Raw genomic sequence first — 26,147 nt, 5'->3', positions numbered from 1 at the left:
CTTGCTACAATTGTGTTCTAATCTGACCCATTCTTGCATAAAGCTTCACTTTTGCTACTAATCGTATAATATACTATTAGGAAATATTAAACACATGTAAATGAATAAAATAATTTATTACATTCTTTCTTTCAGAGCATTAATATTCAAACATAACACATTTCACTCTGTGAGAAAATTCAGACTAAAAAACTGATTCAATGCAATTATATAAATATCAATCACAACTCTATAGCAACTGTGTAAAACAAATGTAATTGGCACTTTATATATTTTGAAGCTTACTACGGTTTGCTTTCGTCACTTAGCAGCAAATTTTTACTTGCGTTTGTTTAAATTATTCAATATTACTATTCATTCTTATTACAATATATGACATACTATTCGTCAGTAAATAAGATTCTACAGTTTATAAGGCATAGCATGTCATGAACAACACAGTACCATTGGTATGATGTAAGATTGACAAATAGCCTATACATTATTCTTGTGACTTGTCACTTTAAATAAGGAAAACAACTTACATTTACACTCATAATATAAAAAAGAACACAATTATAAACTATTCTGAAAATTAACACGATAAAATATTGTATGAAAAACAATAAACCAGTTCATAAATTTTCAGCAAACTTCCATGACACTCCCGCCATTATGGAAGATAGAAATCTATATAATTTGAAGGTTTAGAGTAGACTGTTGGCTACAGTACGACTTAATTTCTGAAAGCATTCATTTCTTTGGTCTGATATAAAGAACATTTCAATCTGTGATATGAACTAAATTACAATTACGCAATTCGGATAAATTCGCCATGTAATTATTTATGTCAAGTTAAAGCACTAGTACAGAGATTCTTAACTTTTTCATAGGAGTATAAAATATTATTTGTAAATTTACAGGTTTTAGCATGATCTTAATACAAAAATTGTCGAAAATAAATCAAGTAACATTAGACCAGTATATTGGGGGAAAATATTCAGATATACAGGTGTAATAAACTATTTTTTTAAATTACACCAAGTATTAATTTTTACATATTTGGAATCTGCATGAAATGTTATGCATGAAAACAAAGATTTAATTTATGTCACTGAACATTCTTTAAATATTCATGAATTTCTTAAAAAAAAAAAAAAAAAAAGTTTTATTTAATGACGCAATTGACAAAGTAATATCAGCGTCACCAGTGTGATGGAATTTTTTCCTGCAGGAGTTCTTTTACATGCCAGTAAATCTACTGATATGAGCCTGTCGCATTTAAGCACACTTAAATGCCATCAACCTGGGCCGGGATCAAACCTGCAACCTCAGGGACAGAATATCAACTGCACCAGCTAGGCCAACATCAACTTCTTTCAATTGCTTTGAAACCTTATACAAAATAGGCAAAGGAAGCATAAAACACCAGTAATATGAACGGATAAATCACTAAATTAAATTATTAAAGAACATTTTTCGTTCCTTAGCTGCAGAAGAGGACAGAATAAGGAGTCAACACGAAGTATGTTATTCGTTTAATGAGGTACACTTGGTTAGAAACATATTACTAACAATAGTTTCGAAAATAGTGCAAAAATTCAATAAAATTGGAAGAGTAAAGAACAAGGCAAAATCTGGAAGACCCAAAACAGGAGGGGAAACTGACGTTATTCCAGAAAATCTTCATGAATCTACAAGGCATGTCACTTGAATATAATGTCAGTCACGCATCACAATGAAAGTTGTTGAAATATGGAAGAAGAAAAATCAATACAAAATCCAACTGTTGCAAGAATAAAGTGAAAATGATTCTGACAGAAGAACTGGGTTATATGAAACATTAACTGGGAAAATAAGTCAAAATCCAGAGCTTGGGAGACACGTCATATTTCTGACAAGGAAAATTTCTGTTTAAATCGTAACATCAATCATTATAACTGCTGATGCTGGTTTCTTGACAATCTTCACTGGACAAACATAAGAACTTACAAAGCATCCTCAGAAAATCAATGTGTAGGCAGGTTTAGTTACAAACAACAAATTTGGTCTATTTTTCATGAAAATTGTACTCTCATCAGTACCTATCTAAATGTTTTGCGTGGTTATGGTTTCTCAGCTTGAAAAGAGTAAAGTTGTTTTCCGGAAACATATTTCAGCAAGATGGTGTGCTCCTGCGAATTTTGGAAAAAGTAATGGATTTCTTGAACGAAATGTTCCTTGGTAGAGATCAGAAGAGGTCACAGACTGTAACGATATAACAATAAAATTAACCAAAAATTATTTATGGTGAAGAATAGGTAGAACGAAGAAAAATTCTCTCCGGCACTGGGATTCAAACCCAGGCTTTCAGCTCTACATGCTGACGCTTTATCCACCAAACCACACTGGATTCAAGTTCTGATGCCGGATTGAATCTCTCTCAGTTTAAGTTTTACCTCTCTGTGAATAAAGCATCAGGACGCAGAGCTGAAAATCTGGATTCGAATCCCGGTGTCAGAGAGAATTCTTCTCCATTCTACCCATTCTTCATCATACGGTAATGCAGAATTCCTGCACGAAAATATCATATATACTTCAGTACATCACAGTAATATGATTAGCGTAAGTAATCACTTTGTGATTTAAGACAGTGCCTTGTTCCGTTGGACCCCCGCCACTTAGTCACTTGTAATGAGTGCACCTCTGTACACAGTGTTGGACATTGTGCCACGGTTACATATTCTGTGACACAGTACATGAGGGTGAGCCACCAAAGAGGAACAGAGAGGTAGAACTTAAATGGAGAGAGATTCAATCCAGTATCGGAACTGGAATCAGGTGTGGCTTAGTGGATAAAGCGTCAGCACATAGAGCTGAAAACTCGGGTTCGAGTTCTGGTGCTGGAGAGAATTTTTCTCTGTTCTATCCATTCTTCACCATACGACAATGCAGAATTCCTGCACGGAAATATCATATGTACTTCAGTACATCATAGTACACCATCAGTTTTTTAAGGAGAGATTTCATGATCGTCAGTTTTTAAGGAGAGATTTTATGATTGTTTAGAACTTCAATTGCTAGAATTTTAATCGTTGCATTATGTTATTTAAAAAAATATATATTAGAAATGTATAAAAAGTATAAAAATAACACAAACATATAATTTGGATTTCTTTAACAGTCAAGACAATGACTCATATGCAGTTTTGATTTTGTAACACCAACAATTTTTACTAACCAAAATTATTCAAATGCGAAAATCCAGCTGTAAACCTATAAGAAACGTTGCAGGTTTTTAATGCTGGCCTAACACTGACAATGACTGGCAGAGTTTACAAATCCAGTGATGTCTACTCATCAAATACCTTACTTCATTTTCATTAAAAGCTGTTGTAAAAAACCTCAATTTTAAATTATGCTGTTAATATTATACAATTTACATTATGTTAAAATTAAACATATTTTCAATATGTTACTATCACATGCCAATGACTTAATAACTTTTGTATTAAACTCTTATAGTTCTTGTCAGTGTTTTTAATGAAAAATATAAACTACTTCTGAAATTTATCTAGACTAATTTTAACTCTTTACACTTTTCTCCTGGCTTTTATACATTTCCCCCCAAACTTGAATGGTACACTGGATAGGTAAAAAAATGGAAGAAGTAAATCTCTATTTAAGAGGTAGTCAAAATTCAGCCTTGGTGATTTCACACAATCAGGCAAGATCAGTAGCAGTGATAATAACAGTAATAATGTAGGAAATATTCGATTATTTCTGACTCAAAGAAATGAATGCTGTGTTTTATCTATAGATTCATATATTAAGCCAAGATCGCAACCTGAAAATGCAACATTTTAATGAAATCCAGACCGAATTGTATTCAAAGAATACATCCCAACACACCTATATTTACAAGTGCAGAATCAGTCTTTTATTTTTCTTATAAAAAAAGGTTTTAAAATGGCGCCATAATGAGGTTTCTTAAGTAGACCTATGCTTAAGGAGCAGCTTGTATTCCACCAACCAAGTAGCTAACATCAATGACTAGCATGCAAGAGATCTTGATTTTGGATCCATTTCAGTTCTTTATCGTCACCGCGCCCCAAAATCTTATATGATTTTTTAGAACAAAGAAAAAGGATTGTCACATTTAATTCCCTTTATTTTCAAAGTAACTTTCGGTATAATTTGAATCATTACAAGAAAAATGATGAAATTATACCGGTACCAAAAGTAGCTTTGAAAATCAAGGGAATTAAAAGTGACAATGCTTTTTTCTTTCTCTTGCAAAATCTTTTTAAAAACATATAACGGATTTTGGGGGCACAGCGATGATATTTTAGTTTAACTTTTTATTTAGACATCTATTTCTATTAAATTTTACACGTCTTTACACACATTTCTCGCATTTAATATAACGACAGTAAAAAAAGGTTTCAAGTCTATTTCAATCTCATGTATATCAATCTGTAACATCAGTCACTCAGCTTGAAATGCTAGTGGAATACAAGCTGTGAAGTACCCATAGTAAAACATAACAATGGCACCATTTTAAATATCGCTTTTAAATGGCTTATTATATGCCATAATCTACGCAATCTGGAGTCAACTCTTCGCATATCCAAATCACGATCTCTCCTTGTAAGTTAATTTGTAGAACATTTGTGCATCTTGAAAGTAATATCTGACTACCACTGAGTTTAAAGAGAACTATGTCTTATATAATATTTTAGACGAATTTGTTTTAGTTCTGTCTTATATCATGAATAGGAAGAAATTTATGTAAACTGTAGTATTTTTTGTAGAAACAATTAAGTACATTCAATGAACTCTTGAATACATATAAACTGTTTCATAAAATACATTAACAACACTGGAAAAACTTGAATGCCACTTACTAATCAAATCTTCATCTCAAAAAGATAGTTAACTTATAGAAAATAAGAATTTAATACCAAATACGTGGCAAAAAAAGAAAGGCACTAATGCTTTTCCTCGTACAAAAAAAATCGAATTTAAATTAATTGTATCATAGAATAATTGTCAAAAATACTTTTACCTCCTTTGAATTAACCGAAATAAGGCAACAAATAGTAAGAGTTCTATTGTACTTATTTTCTCTATCATTCTTTTGAATCATGTAATTGCTTTACTATAAAATTATTTTTTGAACCAAAGGCACATTATATTGCTCTCAAAAGTTTTATTTCTGATTTTAATATAGTTTTATCTTTTGATTGAGTAGCAAAACCTTCTAGCTATTGAGGAGTAAGAGAGAATGGATGATTTATGCATTTTTAAAGTTGCATTCCCTTAATCAAATTCGATTCTGTTTGTTTCCTATTCTGTTATTTGTGGGCACTCTGTAATTCTCATAGAAATATATTTTTCACCTTAATATACATTAGAGACAATAACAGATATGAAGTAATGATTACTTACTTCAGCAAAATGTAATTTTATTTCTTACGCAATCCTGTTCTGAAAATGTCATCATTTAAGATTTATCAAGTGTTTAAAATTAACATTTCTTTTAACGAGACATCTAATAACATTTTACTCAAATTCTTAATGTGTTCATAAAATTAATTTTTTAGAATTGCTTGTACAGTTATCACAGCACTACAATACATAGCAATTATTTTACTGATGTTCTAGAATTTCCTATTAAGTAACAATTTTATCACACACAAGACAGTCTTCATTCAAATATGGACGTTTATGTTATATCGAAACAGAGCGATACTAGAGATCCAAAGTAAAGGCGTTGTATGTGTTCTTAGACAATTAAAATTAATTTATTACAAAATAAAAACAAGTATTAGTAATACAAGGAAATCATCATAGCACTGGTTTTTATACACTACGTCTAACAATTATAATAAAAGAAAATCACTAGAAGTAATTCAAGTAAATATTAATTTTAACAATACTAGCAAATGTTTCATATGTTTTCAGTCATTTCCAATGTATAAAACAAGCTCTTTTTACTTTAAGGTGGTTAACCGAGTTAACATGTCTGCCTCGTATTTAGGAGGTTCAGGATTCGATCCCAGGGGCGACTATCCTAACTTCGGCTTTTTACGGCCTCCCAAGCATCTCCAGTTGAATGCTGGAATAGTACCAATTACAAGCATAACCCACTTCCCTCCCAATTCTACAATCCTTCACAACATAATTTTGTATGTCATTTTCCTTCTGCAACAGGTCGGCCATCTGTTCAAGAAGTACTGTCTTCGCGCTACGAGTTGGTGCGGGGAGTAGATAGGCGGGACGGGGGGAACTTTACGCTATACTCTGACCTGAAAACTTCAGTCTACTTACTTGGCTACAAGGGAACGGAGTCAGACATATAAGATTCCGCATCTTCGGTGTTGTCACTATGACTATCATTATCACATTTTTCAATATTGCTGGAGTATGATCTGTCCATGATAATCGTCTGTTTATGTTCCAGCCGTGTATATTAATTCGAATCTCTCAACAAAGCCATTAGCCCCACCACCCCCATCCTGATGGACAACAATGAGTGTTCTGGACACATTTATGTAGTCAAAACTCCCGTAACATTTTTATCGTGCCAGCACTTGGGAAACGTTAAATTGGTAGGCCTATCTATCCACATCTCGTCCAGATACAAAATCGGTTTTTCCACTTCCCTAAGCTTTCTTAATTGCTGTAGATATCTTCACGTATTCTAATTTACAGGGTTTTCCTCATTTTTTTTTTTGGCTGCACGCTTCTTCCACCTGAAATCCTTTTTCTTCAGTATTCGTCTTAATGTTGTCTTTCATTTCAAATCAATTTTCTCTTGTAAAAGAGTAGAAGTTTGTTGCAGCTTGGTACTATTTTTTTTACTTGTTATTTAACGACACTGTAATAACTACTAGCTTCTTCAGTGTCGATTGAATTGATGATGGCGAGATGGTATTTGGCGAAATGAAACCAAGGATTCGCCATAGATTACCTGACATTCGCCTTCCGCTTGGGAAAACCTCGGAAAAAAACCCAACCAGGTAGTCAGCGCAAGCGGGAATCGAACTCACTCCCGAGCGCAACTGCAGATCAGCAGGCAAACGTGCTACCACCTGAGCTACGCCGGTGGCTCTCTTTCTTTTTCAAATAAAAATTCTCAATTATATCTTTTTTGTCAATCTCCCATCGAAGTCATCTACATTTGCGTTGCAGTAGTCTGGACGTTTCCGTTTTTTTTTCTCCCCCAGGTGTCGACAATGCACTTTCTTCTGTGCAGTCTTTCATTTCATTCCTTATACGCTGTATTGTTCTTGTGGATAGATTAGAGTACTTTTCTACCTTTGCTGTAGGTTTCGTAAGAGGGATGCAAAGGCACTGTTGTTCTTTTTCTTCATCACAGAATTATTTTGCACTTCTAATAATATTCCTTTCTTCACTATAGATTATCAGTCCTTGTTTCCTCTTTGTCGACATATTTACAATAAACAAAACACTGCTTATAAACCTAAATAACAGTATACAATAACATAAATTCTATTAACTATATTATTATCAACACTATTAACACGAAAAGCAAAGGATAACTAAAGCAATACAAAGATTTGTGGTATACTGAAAACAATTGTCTTGTTGAAACTAATAAAACACTACAATAAAAACCCCACTATTATTTCACAAAGTCGCAAAGAATCTCAGACACGTGCAGTAGATGTTTGTGAAACAGGAATATTGCAGTGAACAGCGCGGTGCGCATGCGCGACTGTTTCCCCTCCGCCCCGTCTAAATACTTCAGGCAACTTCTGGCGTGACACCAGTATCATAACTAGAAGCCAACACTGTGGAGTACAGCATATCTGACCATAAAACGAGCAGGCCTGGGTTAAAATCCTGGTTTTCCCTCAACCAACTGATGCAGAATTGCTATAGTTTGATAGGCAACAGTGGGATTTTATTTTAATAATACCGGAAATGAAGCAGTTAATATTTAGTTGTCCGCCAATGTAGCTCAGAGGTAAGAAGATGGTATCCTAATCTAAGGCTGTGTTCAAGCTTTTGTTCGAATCTCACTGCAGCTGGTTGTCTATAATCTTTTCGCTGTAAGAAAAATCCTAATGTAAACAATAGCACGTGACTGAAGTGAGGCTTCATTGGCTGCTATTTGGCGCCATAGAAACTCAGTACGTGTTCCCGCCTACTGTTGTACATTTTGTTTCATATTAAACATTTCCCGTTACTCGTCAAGTAGGCCCAACCTCACTACTATGCACTCATTTTCTTAGGAGACATTTACTTTATAATTACTGTGATTAAATTATTTTTAAGTCTTATGTCTTCACAATGGACAGTTGAGGATGCAGAAGCCATACTTCAGCACCATGTGCTTACGTGAACTACGAGCTCAAGTGACGCCAGCTTGTTACCAGAACAGACTGCCTCGGTATTACTGTCAGTATTCATCCGCGTTCACAGTACATAACAAAATATAAAAGCAGCTTTTCTTTTACATATCGTTTTACATATGAGTGAAGTTATATGTTTCATCGTATTTAACAACTAGAATTCAATTTTTTATTTTCAAATAATATAAGATTGTGGTTTCCAAATACGAACTATATTTTCCTGCGTCATGTAAGTGTTTCGACTGGGAGCCAATCACGGGTATGACAGCAACGTGCTTATGTTTACATTAGGATTTTTCTTACAGCGAAAACAGTATAGTTGGATTTTTTCAGAGATTTTCCCCATATGTAAGCCAAAGTCAAACAATAAATGGCGAGTCCTCAGTCTTATATCGTTATCAACAATTCAACCAATGCTAGATAATTTCATACATGATAAATACTGGTAATCAATTTAGAAAAGTTTATCAATCTTTAGTGGATCAACAATAATAATTTTTACCAAAAGTTTCAACAGTTGCTGAATCTGTCAGTTGCATACAAGTAAAATGCACAGGTTTTCATAATTATTTCCCAAAATTGCTGTAATTGGAAGGATGCGTTTTATACACAAGGAAAAACACACTGTTTTAGTTTATAATCATACAACTGTCTTCAAACAACACAAAGCAACCAAACTAAATCACCACAGCATTCACATTTACAAATTTCTATAACATCAAACTTAGCCTTCGTGATCTCTACATTTTTCGTTGTATGCTAAGTTTAATTTCAACATCCAAATTATCAGATTTGATTTAGCATACTCGTATTTACAAATAATGGCAATATTTATTAAAAATATCCACTCTAATCTATTATAGAATATATCAGTATTTCGATGTATTGTATGAGAACACATTTGCACTAAATGTTACGCTCTGTAATCATATTTCGTTACCATTGTGAGCAGCCATGAGAGACTACATTGTGCACTTCACAAGGCACAATTATTATCAAGTTTTCACTTTGGAATTAAACAGAAAATTCTGTATGCCTGCAACTTCATTTTTCTTATTAATAATTACGAAAACCACACTTCACAAAACAACAAAATAAACAAGACTGTCTTAATTCAACTTATGTACATAATAATTTATAAGCCTTAACCGTTAACTTTCAAAATATTTAACGGCACATTAAATTAAATATTTGTAATAACAGCATTTCTTCATTTCAATTCTAATTTCTATTACTACTGTTATTGCTTTAAATAAGATTTAAAATAACGATATAGGCCCTACAGGCCTAGGATCTTTTCATTTAAGTTTTGAAAACAGATTTCCTTACTACTGAAATATACCTACTGCTGTAAATATCAAATTTTTATAATTTTCAAATTAAGTCGTCTCAAAAGTTCTTCCCCATAAGTATGTTCCAGTCAATTCATATGGATTTTAAATCCTGACACCATCTTAAAGTCGTGAAGGTAGCAACAGACTGCAGCCTTAAAACTCCAAGACCTGCTGGCAATTCACTGCTGCTGTAGGGTGGCTATTCTACCAGTTTGGTGGATATAACCTCACTCTCTATAATAGGCATCTACCCAAGTGAGGTTTAACTTCAAGATTTTAGGTCTCCGATGTTCAATTGTTTAAATCAGTTTGATGCCGTTCTACTAATGACCACTCCATCTTTCACTTCACATATTTCATCAGCTTCCAAAAAAAAATGTAAAGCACTAGAATTGAGACTGTGTTGTGGCATATTTCTAATGAGAAATTGAAGATAATAGACATTATATACCTCAAAACAGATTTGTAGTTAAATGCTTTATGAAATGTGTTTCAAAGCAATACAAAAACAGATATAAACAAATCATCCATGGCCTAACAACTCGAAGACAAATGAGTACACATTTATCAGTAAAAGCCTTTCGAGACGACCTAGAAAATTTTATGAACAGCAGTAAGTAGTTTGTTGACTTACTTGTACAAATATTCTCCTACTGGGCTACAACATATATTACACAATATCGAAAAGGTGTACTTAAAAAAGAAAAGAATGTCATGAAGATGTCACATACTTTCTACTTATACATTTTTTTAGACAGCCATTCCTAAAATTAGATTTTTAATGCTAGGCAGGCCTGTTAAAATTGACTATTATATGGTAGTAAGCAAAAAGTATTTCAATACTTTCTACTGTTTGCACCAACTATCAATTGTTTCCCACTAAATTTCACATGGGAACTGTTTCTAATTAATAAATGTACAGAAATTAATTTGCTTTAACAACTATTTTATTGAGAACTATATGAAACAATTAAGCATTAAACATAATTATAAAAAAATTAAAGGTCAACCGGGTTTGAACAGTGGACCTCTCAGTCTGCAGTCAAATGCCCTACCAATAAACAATACCACCACCTGCCTTTAATGTGGTAAAGTTTCTCCATTACAATATGTGGGAATACAGCAGTGGAAAAATCGGGGAAATTATCTTTACACCAACACAGACTAAAAAAAAACTATGTCTAACTGTGGACTGTCTAAAAAAAACAGTGTATGACACACGTTAAAATTAATTTTATTTTGTTCGTAGGTATTACTACACTTGGCTTGTGTTCTCGTTTCACAAACAGTCCTGCTCACAAAATAAAATGTCATTTTTAACATTTGTATTATAAATAACTATTTCCATATCAGTGATGTTAGAACATATATTTTCCTTCAAAATCTCCAAGTTGATTTTTTCAGCATCAAGGTGCTTTCTTTTACATTTCATATAATGACAAAATATAAATACCTCATCAATAAACTGACGAGATTTATGACTCATGGTAAGTTTCAGTAACATACTCTATAAAAAAAAATTACATTCTCTATAGTAGTAAGCTTTTAACAGGAAAAGGAGCATCTTCTGCAGTCCTCTGAAAAAAGAACTAAGAAAGAGACTATTGACGTGCTTTTTTTGGAGTGTGGTATTGTATGGGAAGGATACATGGACATTACAAAAGTGAAGGGAAGCGACTAGAAGCATTTGAAATGTGGATATGGAGAGAAATTGGACGGAGTTATGCAATAATAGATCACGCGCCAAAAACCTGTTTCGAGATATTGGCCATTGAAATCAATGTTTTTTATAAAACATTTTATTCAAGAAGTATTATAACATTCACACTAATACAAAAAAATTACACAAATACCAAAAAAGGCTAACCAATTTTTAATAATTTGCTTATAAATAGCAGCAAAATTCAGATATCGCATTCTTGATTTTTTTCCTAGTTAAATTAGCCTGTCATCAACAGATTTGTGCAAATATCTCAATTTTTTTCAAATTGTCAGTTGGTCTATTATTGCGAAACTCCGTCCAATTGAGCGTGTAAAGTATAAAGACAATAAGGAATGAAGTTGTGTTGGAAAGATTGGGTGAAGAAAGAATAATGCTGAAACTGATCAGGAAAAGAAAAATAAATTGGTTGGGTCACTGGTCGAGAAGAAATTACCTACTGAAGGATGCACTATAAGAAATGGTGAATGGGAGAAGAGTTCGGGGCAGAAGAATATATCAGAAGATAGACGAAATGATATATACTGTAGATCATATGCGGAGACTAAGAGGAAGGCAGAAAATAGAAAAGATTGTAGAATGCTGGATTTGTAATGAAAGACCTGTCCTTGGACAGAACATTATATGTATGTATGTATGTATGTATGTATGTATGTATGTATGTATGTATGTATGTATGTATGTATGTGTATAGTAGTGGAAGTAAACAATACGATTAATATGGCATCTTAAGAAAAATGAATATCATTCACTTCAAGTAAGTTTAGCTGTTGAATTCCTGGGAAAGTAAATAGCAGAGAGAGAATATATGAAAGAAACTAAACTAAAAAATTACGATACATTACGACTAAAATCTACCAAGGGAATGGTAACGAGGAAATCCGATATCAATCTTATAAACAATTACTCAAAAAGCAAAGCAAAAAATTTACAAATAAAGATTTTATGCTCAGCAGCTATAACCTAGTAAGTAAGTAGGTAGTTATAAATTTAAACTAGAAACTGGACATTATCTGACCAACAAACTTTTATTTACACTTAACTATCTCAAATTCTGATTATCACGCATTATAAAAACACTAACACAGTTATGGACGTTAGATTTAATTGCTACAAGGCGAATGGTACAACCACTACTAATCTAATGCCACTGGAAACAAATTAAAATATTTATGTTCTTCATATATTATTGTAAAATACATAATTTGATATAAAATGTATATTAATATGCATGGAAAATATATTATGTTATAAATAAACTTAAAATTATACAAATCTGGTTTTCAAGTATAGCTCGCTGCAAAGCTGACTTCAATAATTTCAAGGGAAAAATTGTTCTGGGGCCGAGCATCGAACCTATAACAATTTTTCCATTGAAGTTATTTCATCTTAAAATTTGATTTAATACTCATTCACAAATACGGAGTAAAGCTGGAACATTAATTAACATAAATATAATAATAATGAAAAGCTACATTTTTTGTATACTGTAAATTAAAATATTTCAATATTAAAAAAGTCCCGTAATTGAAATACATCTTTATCTCCTAATTATAATATCCACAATGTGCACTGCACTCTACAATTATTTGTCTTAACTCTGTGATATAAAACGAATGCAATTTAATAATATTTCTAATTCTGAATCCTCATAAAACAATTTCTTAAACTTTCAATAATATAATACGTTTCTATTTACAGTATTAGTGTTGTTATAATTATTATTATGAAATAAGATTAATGAAATGAGGCTATCAAGTGCAAAACTCGCCTTATCAAAAAAAAAAATTAGTTACATATGGGATGTTGTACTTCTCGCAGCTTTCTATCTACTGATATAGTCGGTTTGTGCAAATCTTGTCTAATTCCTCTTCCATAGAGCTCAGAAAACTACTATCAAATGCAAAACTGCCCATATCCATAACGGTATATCCTGTTTTCTGACAAATCACTTTACCTGGCTAAGGCGAGTTTTGCATTTGACAGCCTCAAATATTGCCAAAGAAAACCTACTAATTGTAGAGACAGAAACATAATTTTATAAGTCCACTGTTTTGCAACTGAACTTATCAGTCATTAAAATCTGAAACAACATTTTCTTAAAGAATCAGTTCCAAATAGCAAGCATAACGTATATTAATTTTCTTTTGTCAGATCTACAGAGTGTACGAAAAGTTTCGCATCATAGGACTGATCATAGCATGTGTTCTACGGGTGTCCATAAAGTCCCACATCATAGGGAAATCAGAGAAAATCATGTGTTTGTTTCAGCTCAATGATGCTATTAGCAGAGCATATTCAAATCGTGTTACTCATGGATGTGAAGGATGATCGCACAGGCAGGTGGCTGACGAATTCAACACAAAACATCCTGATAAAACAGCTAGGTTGGTTGTTGATATGCAATGAACCGGGCATTCTTCCATACAAAGAAATAGATGATGTAATATTTTCTCTGATTTCCCTATGATGCAGGACTTTATGAACACCCTGTATATGTGATCCATTCAAGCTCCATAAATGTCTAAGAGGCAAACTACATGTTGTTTCAACACAGGTCACAAAACTAGGTGATATGTGTGGCACTCATCCTCATAGAAGTTCCATGCCTCGAATCTTGACGTTGCAGATGCATAACTTATAAGCAGACTTCGAGACTTTGGACCCGATACAATAAGTTTACTGTGCATGCACTATAGGTTGTTGACTTGCTGCAGGTAGTGAAAGGTAGAGATGTGTTGAGGTAACAACGTTGCTATTTAGAATAGAGTACGATACACACATATGTACATTCTGAAAGTAAATATACATTACACAATGATAATGTCAAAAGAATGTGAAAAGCATTTATTCTCCTGTCTTTTATAAGCATTTGTGTTTAATTATACACAGTGTTAATGGTGGAAATAAGAATGTAGCAATTTTAATTTTTTCATTTATCCTATTGGTCGTCTTTAGAAAGTGCAGTTACAGTACCGAATTGCAATGTACCTACTACAAGATACATTCTCAGTGTCTCAAATGTAAATCTTTTTCGGTTAGCTGCCAAACTTTGTACTGTAGAAAGCTGTGCTCTACGTCGCATGACGTGATAGGAGCAAAACAAAAAAACCTAACATCATTGCAGTCTCTAAGAGACAGTCCTTTATTCTCGGGTGACTCTATGTCCACTAATTTGCTGTTTATATTACACAATGTTCCATATCCTTTATTTTTACTTAAAATTGATTTCCACTTCTGTTTTACACATTCAGTAACCGGTGTACTTGATGTCTCATTAATTCTCTGCATCATTTTCTAAATTAATTTGGGGGCTTCCGGCATCTCTTGCTCTGACTTTTCTAACTGTGTAATAGTTTCAGACACAGTTTGTATGAAAACCAAATTATTCGTCAGAACCTTCAAATCCAGAGCGTTTTCCTTTGCGTATTTGTTGGCATTCATTCTACAGTACCCCCACCCACTGTACGCGTTACCACTATACTCAGTATGCCGTTATGCAGATTTCCCACTGAACTGCTCTATTGGGTCCGAAGTCTCGAAGCCTGCTTATAAGTTAAAATCCAGGGGAATTAAATCCCATCAATATGGAGCCCAATCAACGGGATTTCTGCGACCAATGCAATGGGAAAAGTTATCTGACCAATCAGCCAACCGTGCACTGTTGTGGCACCATCTTTCATGAATTACATAGGCCATAGTATCCAATTCCGACATTAGCCCAACATCTGCAGATATGACAAAGTTGTTGACAAACCTTGTTGCTACGGTAATATGAAGGGATGTGGAGAAGATATAGTAATGGACATGAATTAAGATAATGTGTGTGTAGCCTGATGGAGCACAGATAAAACATAAACCAGTACTAAGATTTGTCTATGATGTGACATTTTTAGGACACCTTGTAGACTGCGTCATGAAGTACTATTACTCCACCGTATTAACTTTAAATTCAAAGAGGGGAAGTAGACAGCTTTCAGTTAGGTGGATCCCAATACTTGCAGAAGCGATATGAAACAAGGAGAAATGAATGTACAGTCCTTCAAGAAATACGTCATAATGACATCTCTATACAGCAAATCATCATCATCATCATCATCATCATCTTGTCCTAAAAGAACTGCTGCGGCCTGAGAAGGTGATTTTCATGCCATATTTTCATGGAATGACCCAAAGACATTTTCCATTTGAACGATATTTTATTACTGCCTCGGGGAACCTGGATGAGTCCATTATCAAGACACGCTCCTTCCAGTTGCTAGAGTCGACGGCAATTCGGAAGGCGGTTGTCTGCTAGCGTTTGCGTCGAGAGAGACAGATAGAGAGAGCAAGGCAGCGTACAACATTGCCACATCGTACTTCACGCGCACTGCAATACAAATAGCGCAGGAGAGAATTTGAATTATCAAAAGACAATAATGACCTTAGCCGTTGATTACTGTAAGCATGACACCAAACAAACCCTCTTTCCTTCACTAACAATATTCTTTGCACGGTTCTCAATCCCACACCACATGCTTCTGCAGTCGTTTCTTTCATGTTGGCAACATTGCTGCCAGCATCAAGATGGCTGGCAGCGTTCTGCTCGTTAACGTTTTTAAAATAATTATACACCTTAAACACTATTTTCCGCGCCTGCTTGTGTAATACTTGTCTTTTTACAGTCTCTTCTTCCATTTATTTACCTTACATACACACAGTAAATGTTAGTTTTACTTATTCAATGTATTGAAACACTTGCATGTGAACAAGCAAACTCGGAAGTGCTTGTTATAGACTGATTCTGATTGGTTGTACTGTACAAGCTTGTGACGTCACATACCAGAAATGCTACGGTGCATATAGAAGCTAACCGCCTTCCAAAATGCCGTCTAGTCTAGTTACTGTAATCTAGAGCTGGTGATATATTAAGTTCTTGTGGCACATCATTTCTCTTCCAATCCCATTTGGTGTAGCCAGCTGTTTGGCACATGAATCTCATCTCACATGCTGTTAGTCTGCTTTCGTCCCTCTTCCTGAGAGTCCACGCTTCGTTCCCATAATAGAGGACTGGTCTAGCTAGTATTTTATATAGACAAAAACATTTTTTTAACTAATGATGGTTTCAAAACTCGGTTTATAACACCTATGGATTTATTGAATTTCAATATTTTCTCTAAGTTGCCAAGAAAAGATAGTTTATAACCTAAATAAGTAATCATGTTGAGCCAGTCTTCATTCTAATGAAAAAGTAATATAGTCAGACAATTAGTAAAAATGTTCTTATGAAAACCACACAGTACAGTGAAACATGTCTTTACTGGCACCTTTTTAAAGTGGATTCCTCTTGTAACAAAGTTACAAAGTCTGGAGGCAAAGATATAGGGGACACAGAGACAATTTTTTATTTCTCCTGGATATAACTTACTTCTCAGTTACTGGCACTTCATTCATATCAAGAATGCGTAATGTGGAAAGTTTAATAGCATAAGATAAAATTCCTTTATCCTGTTAGCTCCTCAAAAATTTGGAAAAGACGAGAACATTCATTCCCGGACAAGGTTGTTTAGAACTATAAACTTAGAGATGGTCTTGTTTCAATAATGATATAGCTGTTTTCCAAGTCACATCCATAAATTAATACGAAAAGAAAAAGTCTTTGGTTTGGAGATATTCTCTTGTTTCTTGTTCGATAGCATGCTTTTTTTTTTAATGTTAGAACTTTTTTACAGAATAATAATAATAATAATAATAATAATAATAATAATAATAATAATAATAATACTGAATAGTTTGCCAAATTACACATACTTTAGGTCGATTTCAAGGACTTAGTTTTCTCAATGCTCGAGTTCCTGCAGACATCACAAGGTTTTTTTTTTATCATGAATATTTGCTAATTTGGGTGCGATATAGATCTACCTTCTCGTGGTGCACCCTGGACGCTCACTAGCGACAAAAAGATCTACAAAATGACACACAATCTCACATCAAATCGTTCTTTTAAGAATGGACCCATAAACACTGACAGAATGTGCCAGATACTGGGAAGCAAGAAGCCTCATGCCTCTGTTTAGTTCTTAGTTTTTAGTTCTTTAAGGATTTTGTTTAGTTCCTTCATTAGATTTAATTTTAAGTTGTATTAAGTTAATTGTTTTAATCTTGAGGTTGTGTTTAGGTAAAAGATAAGTTATCTATATACCTGTCATTCGCATAAACAAATAAATATTTGCTAATTTCGACTATTTTCTTATTTTACAAAATATCGTGGATTCACACCTTCTACTAGCAACAGCATGTTTTGTAGGATGGACAATGGGATACTTCAATTTGATTTTTCTTCATGGAAATACTTTATTATGCTTCTGATTATTTCATGGCCCTCACTGTGAATAATAGGTCTAATTGTTTATGTCATGTTCTCTTTTGAAGTGCTCCTAATACTAACACGCATACATCACATTCTAGAAGGAAGAATAACTGTATAGACCATCCATACACTATAGCCCATCCCATGCAAGTGAGAGGCTGTCATGCACCTTGCCAACTGTGGCAGTTCGTATATTTTCCGCATGTTTTGTTAACATAGTCACGCAGTAACGCTGCAGTTCCTTGCTACTGACTATTCGGCAGCACTGGGTCTCTACAGAGTTCTTCCAAACAGGAGATGTTGTTACTACGCATTTATCTGAAATCTTGAAGTTAATATTATTTTATTCACATACAGTTTTTTCTACTTCTACAGTTAAAAATTTTGTTCCCTTAATTTAGCATGTACAATTATTTTTAAATTCGACTTATTCAAGCAAAACGTGTTAAATGTGATTTTTGATACCATCAAATGGAACAGAATGAAATGTAGCAGTAGCCTGTAAGAAAGCCCTATGTCCCGTGAGATAAATCATAATACAGAAGTCACTTCATTTAAATTCCCTGATATCATTACAAGGACCCATATGTACACAGGGCTGCAAAAGAAATGCCGATACGAAATTATATTGTTTTCTGAGGACTTTAGCAAATATGGCGAGGTGGAAAATTATTTTCTTGAGATTAGATTTTTAAAAACATGTAAATACGACTTTTATAACATGTTCACGTTATTATTTAATATGAATTGATTTTAAATTATTCATATACTTTTATTTTACAACATTAATAAGAATACTACACGAAAATTGTTACAATCGATATATATGGCCAGTTATGTTTTATACTGTATTAACAAAAAAAAAAAGTATCAATTTCATTATAAATAAAAATATAAAATTATATTATACATACAGTACAGAACTGAAAATTCAATCTAACTGAAACATTTAACAGCACCTTTCTCCTTTGCATGGAATAGAAATTCTTTAGAAGATTCAGATCATTTCAGATGTGTTTGTATAATTATTTCATACAGCAGCATCCTCTGATTGATTTTTTTATTTATTTTATTGGGTTATTTTACGACGCTGTATCAACATCTACGTTATTTAGCACCTGAATGATATGAAGGTGATAATGCCGGTGAAATGAGTCCGGGGTCCAGCACCGAAAGTTACCCAGTATTTGCTCATATTGGGTTGAGGGAAAACCCCGGAAAAAACCTCATCCCAAGCGGGATTCGAACCCGGGCCACCTGGTTTCACGGCCAGACGCGCTGACCGTTACTCCACAGGTGTGGACTCCTCTGATTGAGGTTCTGGCTGATATGTACCTTTATTATCAGGCAATACATCTCACTTGACAATATGTGTCGGAGGAAGAACAATTGTTTGTATGCATCTGAAGTCTGATTAGTGTAACATGTAGCTAATCGGCCGGCGATGTATGCAATGGAGGGGGAAATGAACTGGCCACCTTACCCCATTACTAGGGAGCGGATTTTTATGTGCTAAAAAATTTAAATATATTTATTTTTATGTGCTAAAAAGTACGAAAATATTTGCTAAAAATAAAAAATATTTCTTTTAAATATGACAAAAATATCTTACTTAGCTTGGAAAAAATAATGTTACTAGGTACTCACCAACCACACTTGAGTGCTAGTAGTTATCAATTGACAAAGCCCGATAACAGGGAATCACAACAAGATATATTGCCTTACTTCATAGACATGAGCGAGAGGCGAGAGATTTGTTTAAATTAAATAATGTTCATACCTCAGCTCTTATCTGTTGTGTTTGACAAACAAAGCGTGGAATGAAATCATCTTCAGCAACAATAAACATTCCTAATTATGTGCTGCAAGATCTCTCCTCCTTGTCCATGTTGATTTATTCTCTGATAATAACACTGATATGCTGCCTAGCAGTTCCCAGAACTTGAGGCGATACTATTACAAAAATGGATCACAGATACACCACACAGCGCTTAGAAACTCGAAACAACCAAGAATTCTTAAAAAGATAATATACTTCTGAGTGACATAATTGACTTGGTTTTAAAATATTTAAAAGTTCTTGTAAAAAATTATTTAAGTATAAAAACTCCAAGATTTATATGTTTATAATGTATTTCCTGAAAATATGTATTTACATAATTTTTTTGTGAAAATATGTGTTTTTATGTGAAATAAAATTCGGGTTTTAAGCTTGAAACTTCATGTTCGGAATTTTTAACTTTGTTAATTGTGTTTTATCACAGGCAAAAATAATATTTAATTACACAGGAATCCGCTCCTTAACCATTACCTCCTGGACTAGTTGCCTTATAAGTGGTGCTTTTTGGTATCACTTGTGAGGTTCAGATCTGTTTTCGGACAGTTGACTAAACAACAATATACAGCAGTGAAGTCCTCATAAAACGATAATATTTAATCTCGATAGCGACTTCAACTTGGCATTTCTTTTGCAGCTCAATGTATAAACACGAACATTCCAATCGAACAAAATGATTTAATTACCCACAATACTGGATGATGAATACAAACTTCATAAAGAAAATTAGTTTCTCTCTGATGATGAGCAATTAACAATACCCTCTAATGACAAAAATGTAAGCTCATTTAAAAACTTTTGGACGTTAAATAGTAAAATAAAACACATTAGTTACGTATATTTAATTATTGTGACATCTGATAGATTTACTACTTTCTACAATTGAAGAGTTTGCTCTCAAAACTCGCTCAGTCCATTTAAGCTTCTTTTCTTCCAAAAGAACTCCAATCCTTGTCTAAAAATTTGTGTTATTGTGCATGTTACTTGAAAATTTGCTCAGTCCACAGGCCGGTGGATAAAAAAACTAGTCCAATACTTTCATAAAAATGGATCTAATGCATTTTGTAATCACTCTCTTCAATTCAATTCATTAAAAATGTTGTTCTCCGAAATTCTAAGAAATTGTTTCTTTTTTCGTCTGTAAGGCTAAAATTATTTAATTATCAAAACTTAATGACGATAACTTTTTATGTCATTATATTGATAAACTTAAAAATATATCCTCTCTAAATATTCTTTCAAAATGTCATGTTTAAGCAAAGTAACAGTGATAACGTAATTCTTTACATAAAACACAGAATTATTTCTGTTCTTACAAGACAAATGCACATCTCTTAAAAACAAATTAACTCTAAATACAAACAAATATAAAAAACAGACATAAAAGTTCACCGTTAACACACTCTTTATAAGGAACTCTGCTTTAAAACTGATGTTCTAGTTTCGTTGTCCAATGATTAAGTGCATCTAATGTCATGACGTATTCTTCAATCTTTGCTGCAGCAAATGCTGCTCCATTCTCAGTTGTTCGAGTTGTAATTGATGACGGACTGCACCTAGTTGAGTTAGAATGTTATTTGGATTTGAATCTGTATGCAACCTATTTTTCTCCACTGCTGGCACCTGAAGAAGAAAACAAACAAGCTGGTAATATTTTCTTATTTTCAAAGATTTATAAGTATATATATATATATATATATATATATATATATATATATATATATATATATATATATATATAAAACATGATGTAACATGCCACAAGAGCTCTAAGTTCGAAAATATTAAAAAAAATACGAAAATAACAATGGATTAGTAAGAACATAGAAAATACACTACGAAACCTCCACAAAACATAAGAGCAAATTAAAGGCTCTGCCACTGTAGGGAAGGGGGGGGGGAGGGGAGTGGGGAAGAATACCGCAAAACATACATACATGAAAATTAACTTATTACTCAGTCCAATCCTGGGGCTTATTCCACAAAGGTATGGTGTTGTACATTACAAGTAAATTTTATAGCAAGTAGGTAGTAAAAATACTAGAGTTACTGTTCCACAAAACACTTTTCTGCAGTAGTATTTCACTACTCCATACTTACAAATTACCAATGAAGTTTCATGATTGTGTTCCACAAAAGTACTAGTATTTGTAACTTACTAGTGAATTGTCAAGTATTCTCTACAAATGAAAAAAGACTAATACATGCATGTACTAATGAGATTTAAATATATTTATTTCATAATATTAAGACATATTTTGATAAATATGTGCTATAGAATATTTTTCATGCTTCTATTTTTTCAAAAGAAACAATTTCATCTCCTTTGACACCATTTCAATAACTTTGCAGTGTTTGTAATTTCGTAACAAGTTTGGGGGGTGAAGATCGTTATTAGTAGCATTTGTTGGCTAATATGGGAAACTTTCAAGGAGCATTATATGGAGATTGCGGAAGAACATGATGATAACAAGTAAATTTTTCATTATTAAAGAAATAATCTAAAATAAATAACATTACAGGGTTACGAAATTCATACAATCTACGAATCTTTGCTGTATAACCTACCTTAAAATACATTACAATTAAAGACAAACATAACCTAATTCAAGTCTGCCGAGTTAGCTCTGTGGCAGCGTGTCTGCCACCAGACTACTAGCTGGCCCGGATTTTATTCCCAGTGGAGCCAGAAATTTTCTAGTAAAATTTATAACTTGGGACTAGGAGAGATGGTGGTGTACAAATTCCAAGCACTAAATTGTGCACCAATATGCCTGGGTGAAATCCCAAATCTCTCTGCAGTGCATATTAAGGGAAGGCATATGTCACTGTTGATAGTGATTCGTCTGTCCAATGGAGATGTTAAGCCTGGCGGCCCCCTTGGTGCTATTTGACAGGAATAGGCTACGATCTGGCACTGGGTTTCTCCTTCTCCCTTCATCATTCTCACCCATTCTCTACACTACACTTACACGAACACTTAACATACACTCACCGTAGTACACGACATAACTCTTCACAGATACACATCATGCATAACATGGCTCGCTGAAGTGGTGTGCAATTTGAAAATGGGTCACAGTCGGGGGGGGGGGGGGGGGAGAAAAAAAAACATACAAAAACACACCACACAACACAACACATAGAAAACATTTTCCATCAGTAATTTGTAAAGTACAACACCATACCTTTGTGGAATAGGCTCCAGGTTGGGTTTCTTTCTGGGGGTTTCCCCTCAATCAACTGAAGCAGAATTGCTGGGTAACTCCTGGCATTCAACTTTGGACTCATTTTACCATAAGTTATTCACATATTATTATCAACATTACCTGGGTTAAGTTCATTGTGCATCATGCTGTATTCATACAAAAGCATGACCATTCAGCTACAAGTATCATTCACAGAACAGGGTAACACAATAAGCCTCAGGCTGTACAGCCTTCCGGCCCCTCCTCCATAAAAGAAAATAATACTTACTGATACGTAAAGAAAATAAACATACATACTTTTTGCACTTTATTACTTTCATCAGACAACAGATCTTGATCATCTTTTGTGTCACCAGAGTAATCATCGGTATTTTTCACTGTAGAAGAGATAGATAATGACTGAGTTTTCCACATTTATTTTTACAATAGCAGTACTTAGAATCTTCATGAAAGGCGCTCTTGAAGGGAACAGGAGTGTCTATTTTTTAACATAAGAGGTAAAATAATGCGAGGAAAATAAAATAAAAAAAATATATTCCATAAATCTTTAGGGATTGAGGGGATTACTCGAGGAGGGAAATCACAGGAGCAAACACAAGTATGTCATTTTTTTTTGGTTATACTTATTCCATTCGACCTTTGTATGTGTATGTGTATATATAGTGCTAAATAGATAAGAGGTTACACTTCGTTTTCTTACATCATAATTAAGGAAGCCAATATCCAACCATAGAATACCATGTAAGATGTTATCTGCATTGTCTCGAGTGAGACCCACCTGCCCACCCCAGTGTTCATTTATACAAGAATTATAAGCAAACCTTGAGGAGTGACCATTAAAAGTGTTATGATTGGCTGTATGAGACACATTTTATTAGATAATTAGAGCAGTATCTAGCAAAATTCGTAGAAGTAATGTCGCCAATACCTTTATTTGAAAAGTTGCAGCATTGTTAATGAAAGAAAATCTCGCCTCCTGTCATTTAACTATCCCCTCAACTAACCCAGCCTAACTTTGTGACAGTCCTCGCCTCCTGCCCTTTTGGTCCAGGGAAAATTCTCGTCTTTATTTGAGCCATTGAGAGCAGAAGTGGTGTAAGTCAAAAATGGGTAATGAGGGTTAAAGTAAACATTCTGTAAAATACAGCGCAAAATAGCAATTAATATTCAATTTATTTAAACTATTAGTAGTCAGTGGATAGCACGAAGGACATATTAATTGAATAATTTCAAGGGAAAAATTGTTCCGGGGCCGGGTATCGATCCCAGGACCTCTGGTTGAATGTACCAGTGCTCTGCCAACTGAGTTACCCGGGAACTCCACCCGACACTAGATTTGCATAATATATACGTCACTGTGTACGTTAACAGAAAACCACGATTTCAAGTCACACAGAGTTTGTGTGCACTCGATGTGGGTCTCTGGTATTTCGTCAGCCCACGCGAGTTGTGTGGATATAAAGGGAAAAGTTGAGACTGTGTCGGGTGGAGTTCCCGGGTAGCTCAGTTGGCAGAGTGCTGGTACGTTCAACCAGAGGTCCCAGGATCGATACCCAGTCCTGGAACAACTTTTTCCTTGAAATTATTCAAATCTGCTTTACAGGAAGCTTTACCTGAAAGACTAGATTTGCATGACATATTAACTGCTCTTTGCACTGTATTTTACAGAATTTTTACTTTAAATCTCATTACCTAATTTTGACTTACACCACTTTTGCTCTGAATGGCTCGTTTATACGAACCTTCATTAACTTTAGGTCCAGGGAAAATGCTCGTCTTTGTCTACTGTAGAGTGAACGGAAGGAAATATGGAGAATATTACAAACACTGCAGTGTTAGTTTCTCATTGGATAAGCTAGCAGACTACTTTTCCATGCATCACAGCTTTCATGGTCGTATGGTGTAAGAACACGAAGAATAACATAGATAAGATAAAAACACAGTACTATACCTCCCATTTTGCTTCCAGCCTACGCATGGCTTCACTACCAGAAGTTGCTTGACCAATCCTTGCTGCTGGGATGACAGGTGAGGGTGCCCGCAGAATTGGGATCGGTAGAGAATCTTCTAGCTTCTTTTTATTATTATTTGTATCCTGTGGTGGGGACGGTGCTGGTGGAACATTCTGAACCTCACTTTCAGGTATTGCAGGATGTCTAGATCTGTATTCGTTGTCATAATGACGCAAATTAGTATCATAGCCTGCAGCTTTAATAATTTCAGAGGGTGGTCGATGATAAGAGATTGTAACTACTTCATTGTTTTCCTTGTCAGTACGGTTATTATTAGAACATTCAGAATCACTGCTCTGTATGTTGGCATTTGGGGAAAGTCCTGTGTTATCACTCGGGACAGGACTCTTTCTTTGTAATGCTGTTTCATCGTTTATGTGCGGGGATAACCTTGTGTTACTATATAACTGTATATTCTCAGCACCTCTATCTCGCAATGACAGAGTGTTATCACTTTGTGGATACAGTTTTGCCATCTCACTTACTTGTAAACTTTCGGCACTTCTATTATGAGAAGAAAAATTTGAATTACTGTCAACTGAAGGGGGAACTGGATTCTGTGTATCACTGTGTTTGTCTTCAGATACATCTTGGCCAACAGAAGGACTTCTGGAATGTGAAGATTCTTTCGGACTTTCAGACTTGGAGAATTTGGTTCTAAGCGCAGGCACTGGGAGTGACACTCCAAGAACTTGGGAACTGTAAGAGGCATGATGTGCAAGTCCAGCTTCAAGATCTTCCAGCCTCTTTTCCAATTTACGTCTTGCTTCTGCTTCACGCTCTAATTCTGCCTCAAGCTTCAATGCTTCTTGTTTACGTTGAAATTCTTCTGCTTGACGCATCCTGCAAACAACAACAGTTGTCACATGTTGTTAACTTAATCACACAAGCATGTGGATTTTTCACAGACAGCACAATTTCCATACATCATCTCCACTGCTACTAAGATGTTCATAATGAAGCAGGCAACAATTTATTATTACCTACTAGTTTATAAAAAATCTGTGATATACATTTGAAGAGTCCACTGCAAGAATGATGGATGTCATTTGGAATACATTTTGCAGGAGAAGCAATTGAAAGTTTGAAATGCTTAGCACTCAAAGCTTAACTGAGATTTTCCAATAATTACTGGACAATGACTATCAGTGTTAATGCCATATAACCCTCTATGTACATTCTATATGTCTTAAGCTATGCATTGACAGTCTTGGTTCATTTTCGACAAGAAAGTGACATCCATCATTCTTGCAGTGGACTCTTCATTTATAGTGGGCTATCTCTCATGTGGCCATTTGTGGAAATGAAACTGCAGACAAATTAGCCAAATAAGGAAGCAAAGAT

General features: G+C 34.2%; 1 protein-coding gene across 4 annotated transcripts in view; it reads right to left on the bottom strand.

The window, feature by feature from the left end:
* Positions 1–99: 99 nt before the first annotated feature.
* LOC138692598 (centrosome and spindle pole associated protein 1-like) overlaps positions 100–26,147 on the bottom strand; it is a 66,261-nt gene continuing 40,213 nt past the window's right edge. For 3 of the 4 annotated variants that reach the window (XM_069815620.1, XM_069815611.1, XM_069815632.1), the window contains 2 exons: positions 24,743–25,646; positions 100–21,205 (listed from right to left, as the gene is read on the bottom strand). In XM_069815620.1, the coding sequence (XP_069671721.1) occupies positions 21,056–21,205; positions 24,743–25,646 (1,054 nt within the window). In that variant the 3' untranslated portion in view covers positions 100–21,055. Of the gene's footprint in view, positions 21,206–23,088; positions 23,169–24,742; positions 25,647–26,147 lie in introns of all 4 variants that reach the window. The other variant, XR_011330086.1, reaches the window with a different exon arrangement.

This window comes from Periplaneta americana, chromosome 2, assembly GCF_040183065.1.
Source record: "Periplaneta americana isolate PAMFEO1 chromosome 2, P.americana_PAMFEO1_priV1, whole genome shotgun sequence".
NCBI classification, from domain to species: domain Eukaryota; kingdom Metazoa; phylum Arthropoda; class Insecta; order Blattodea; family Blattidae; genus Periplaneta; species Periplaneta americana.
Note: the sequence above shows the minus strand (reverse complement) of the source record. Positions and strands in the feature narration are given on the sequence as shown.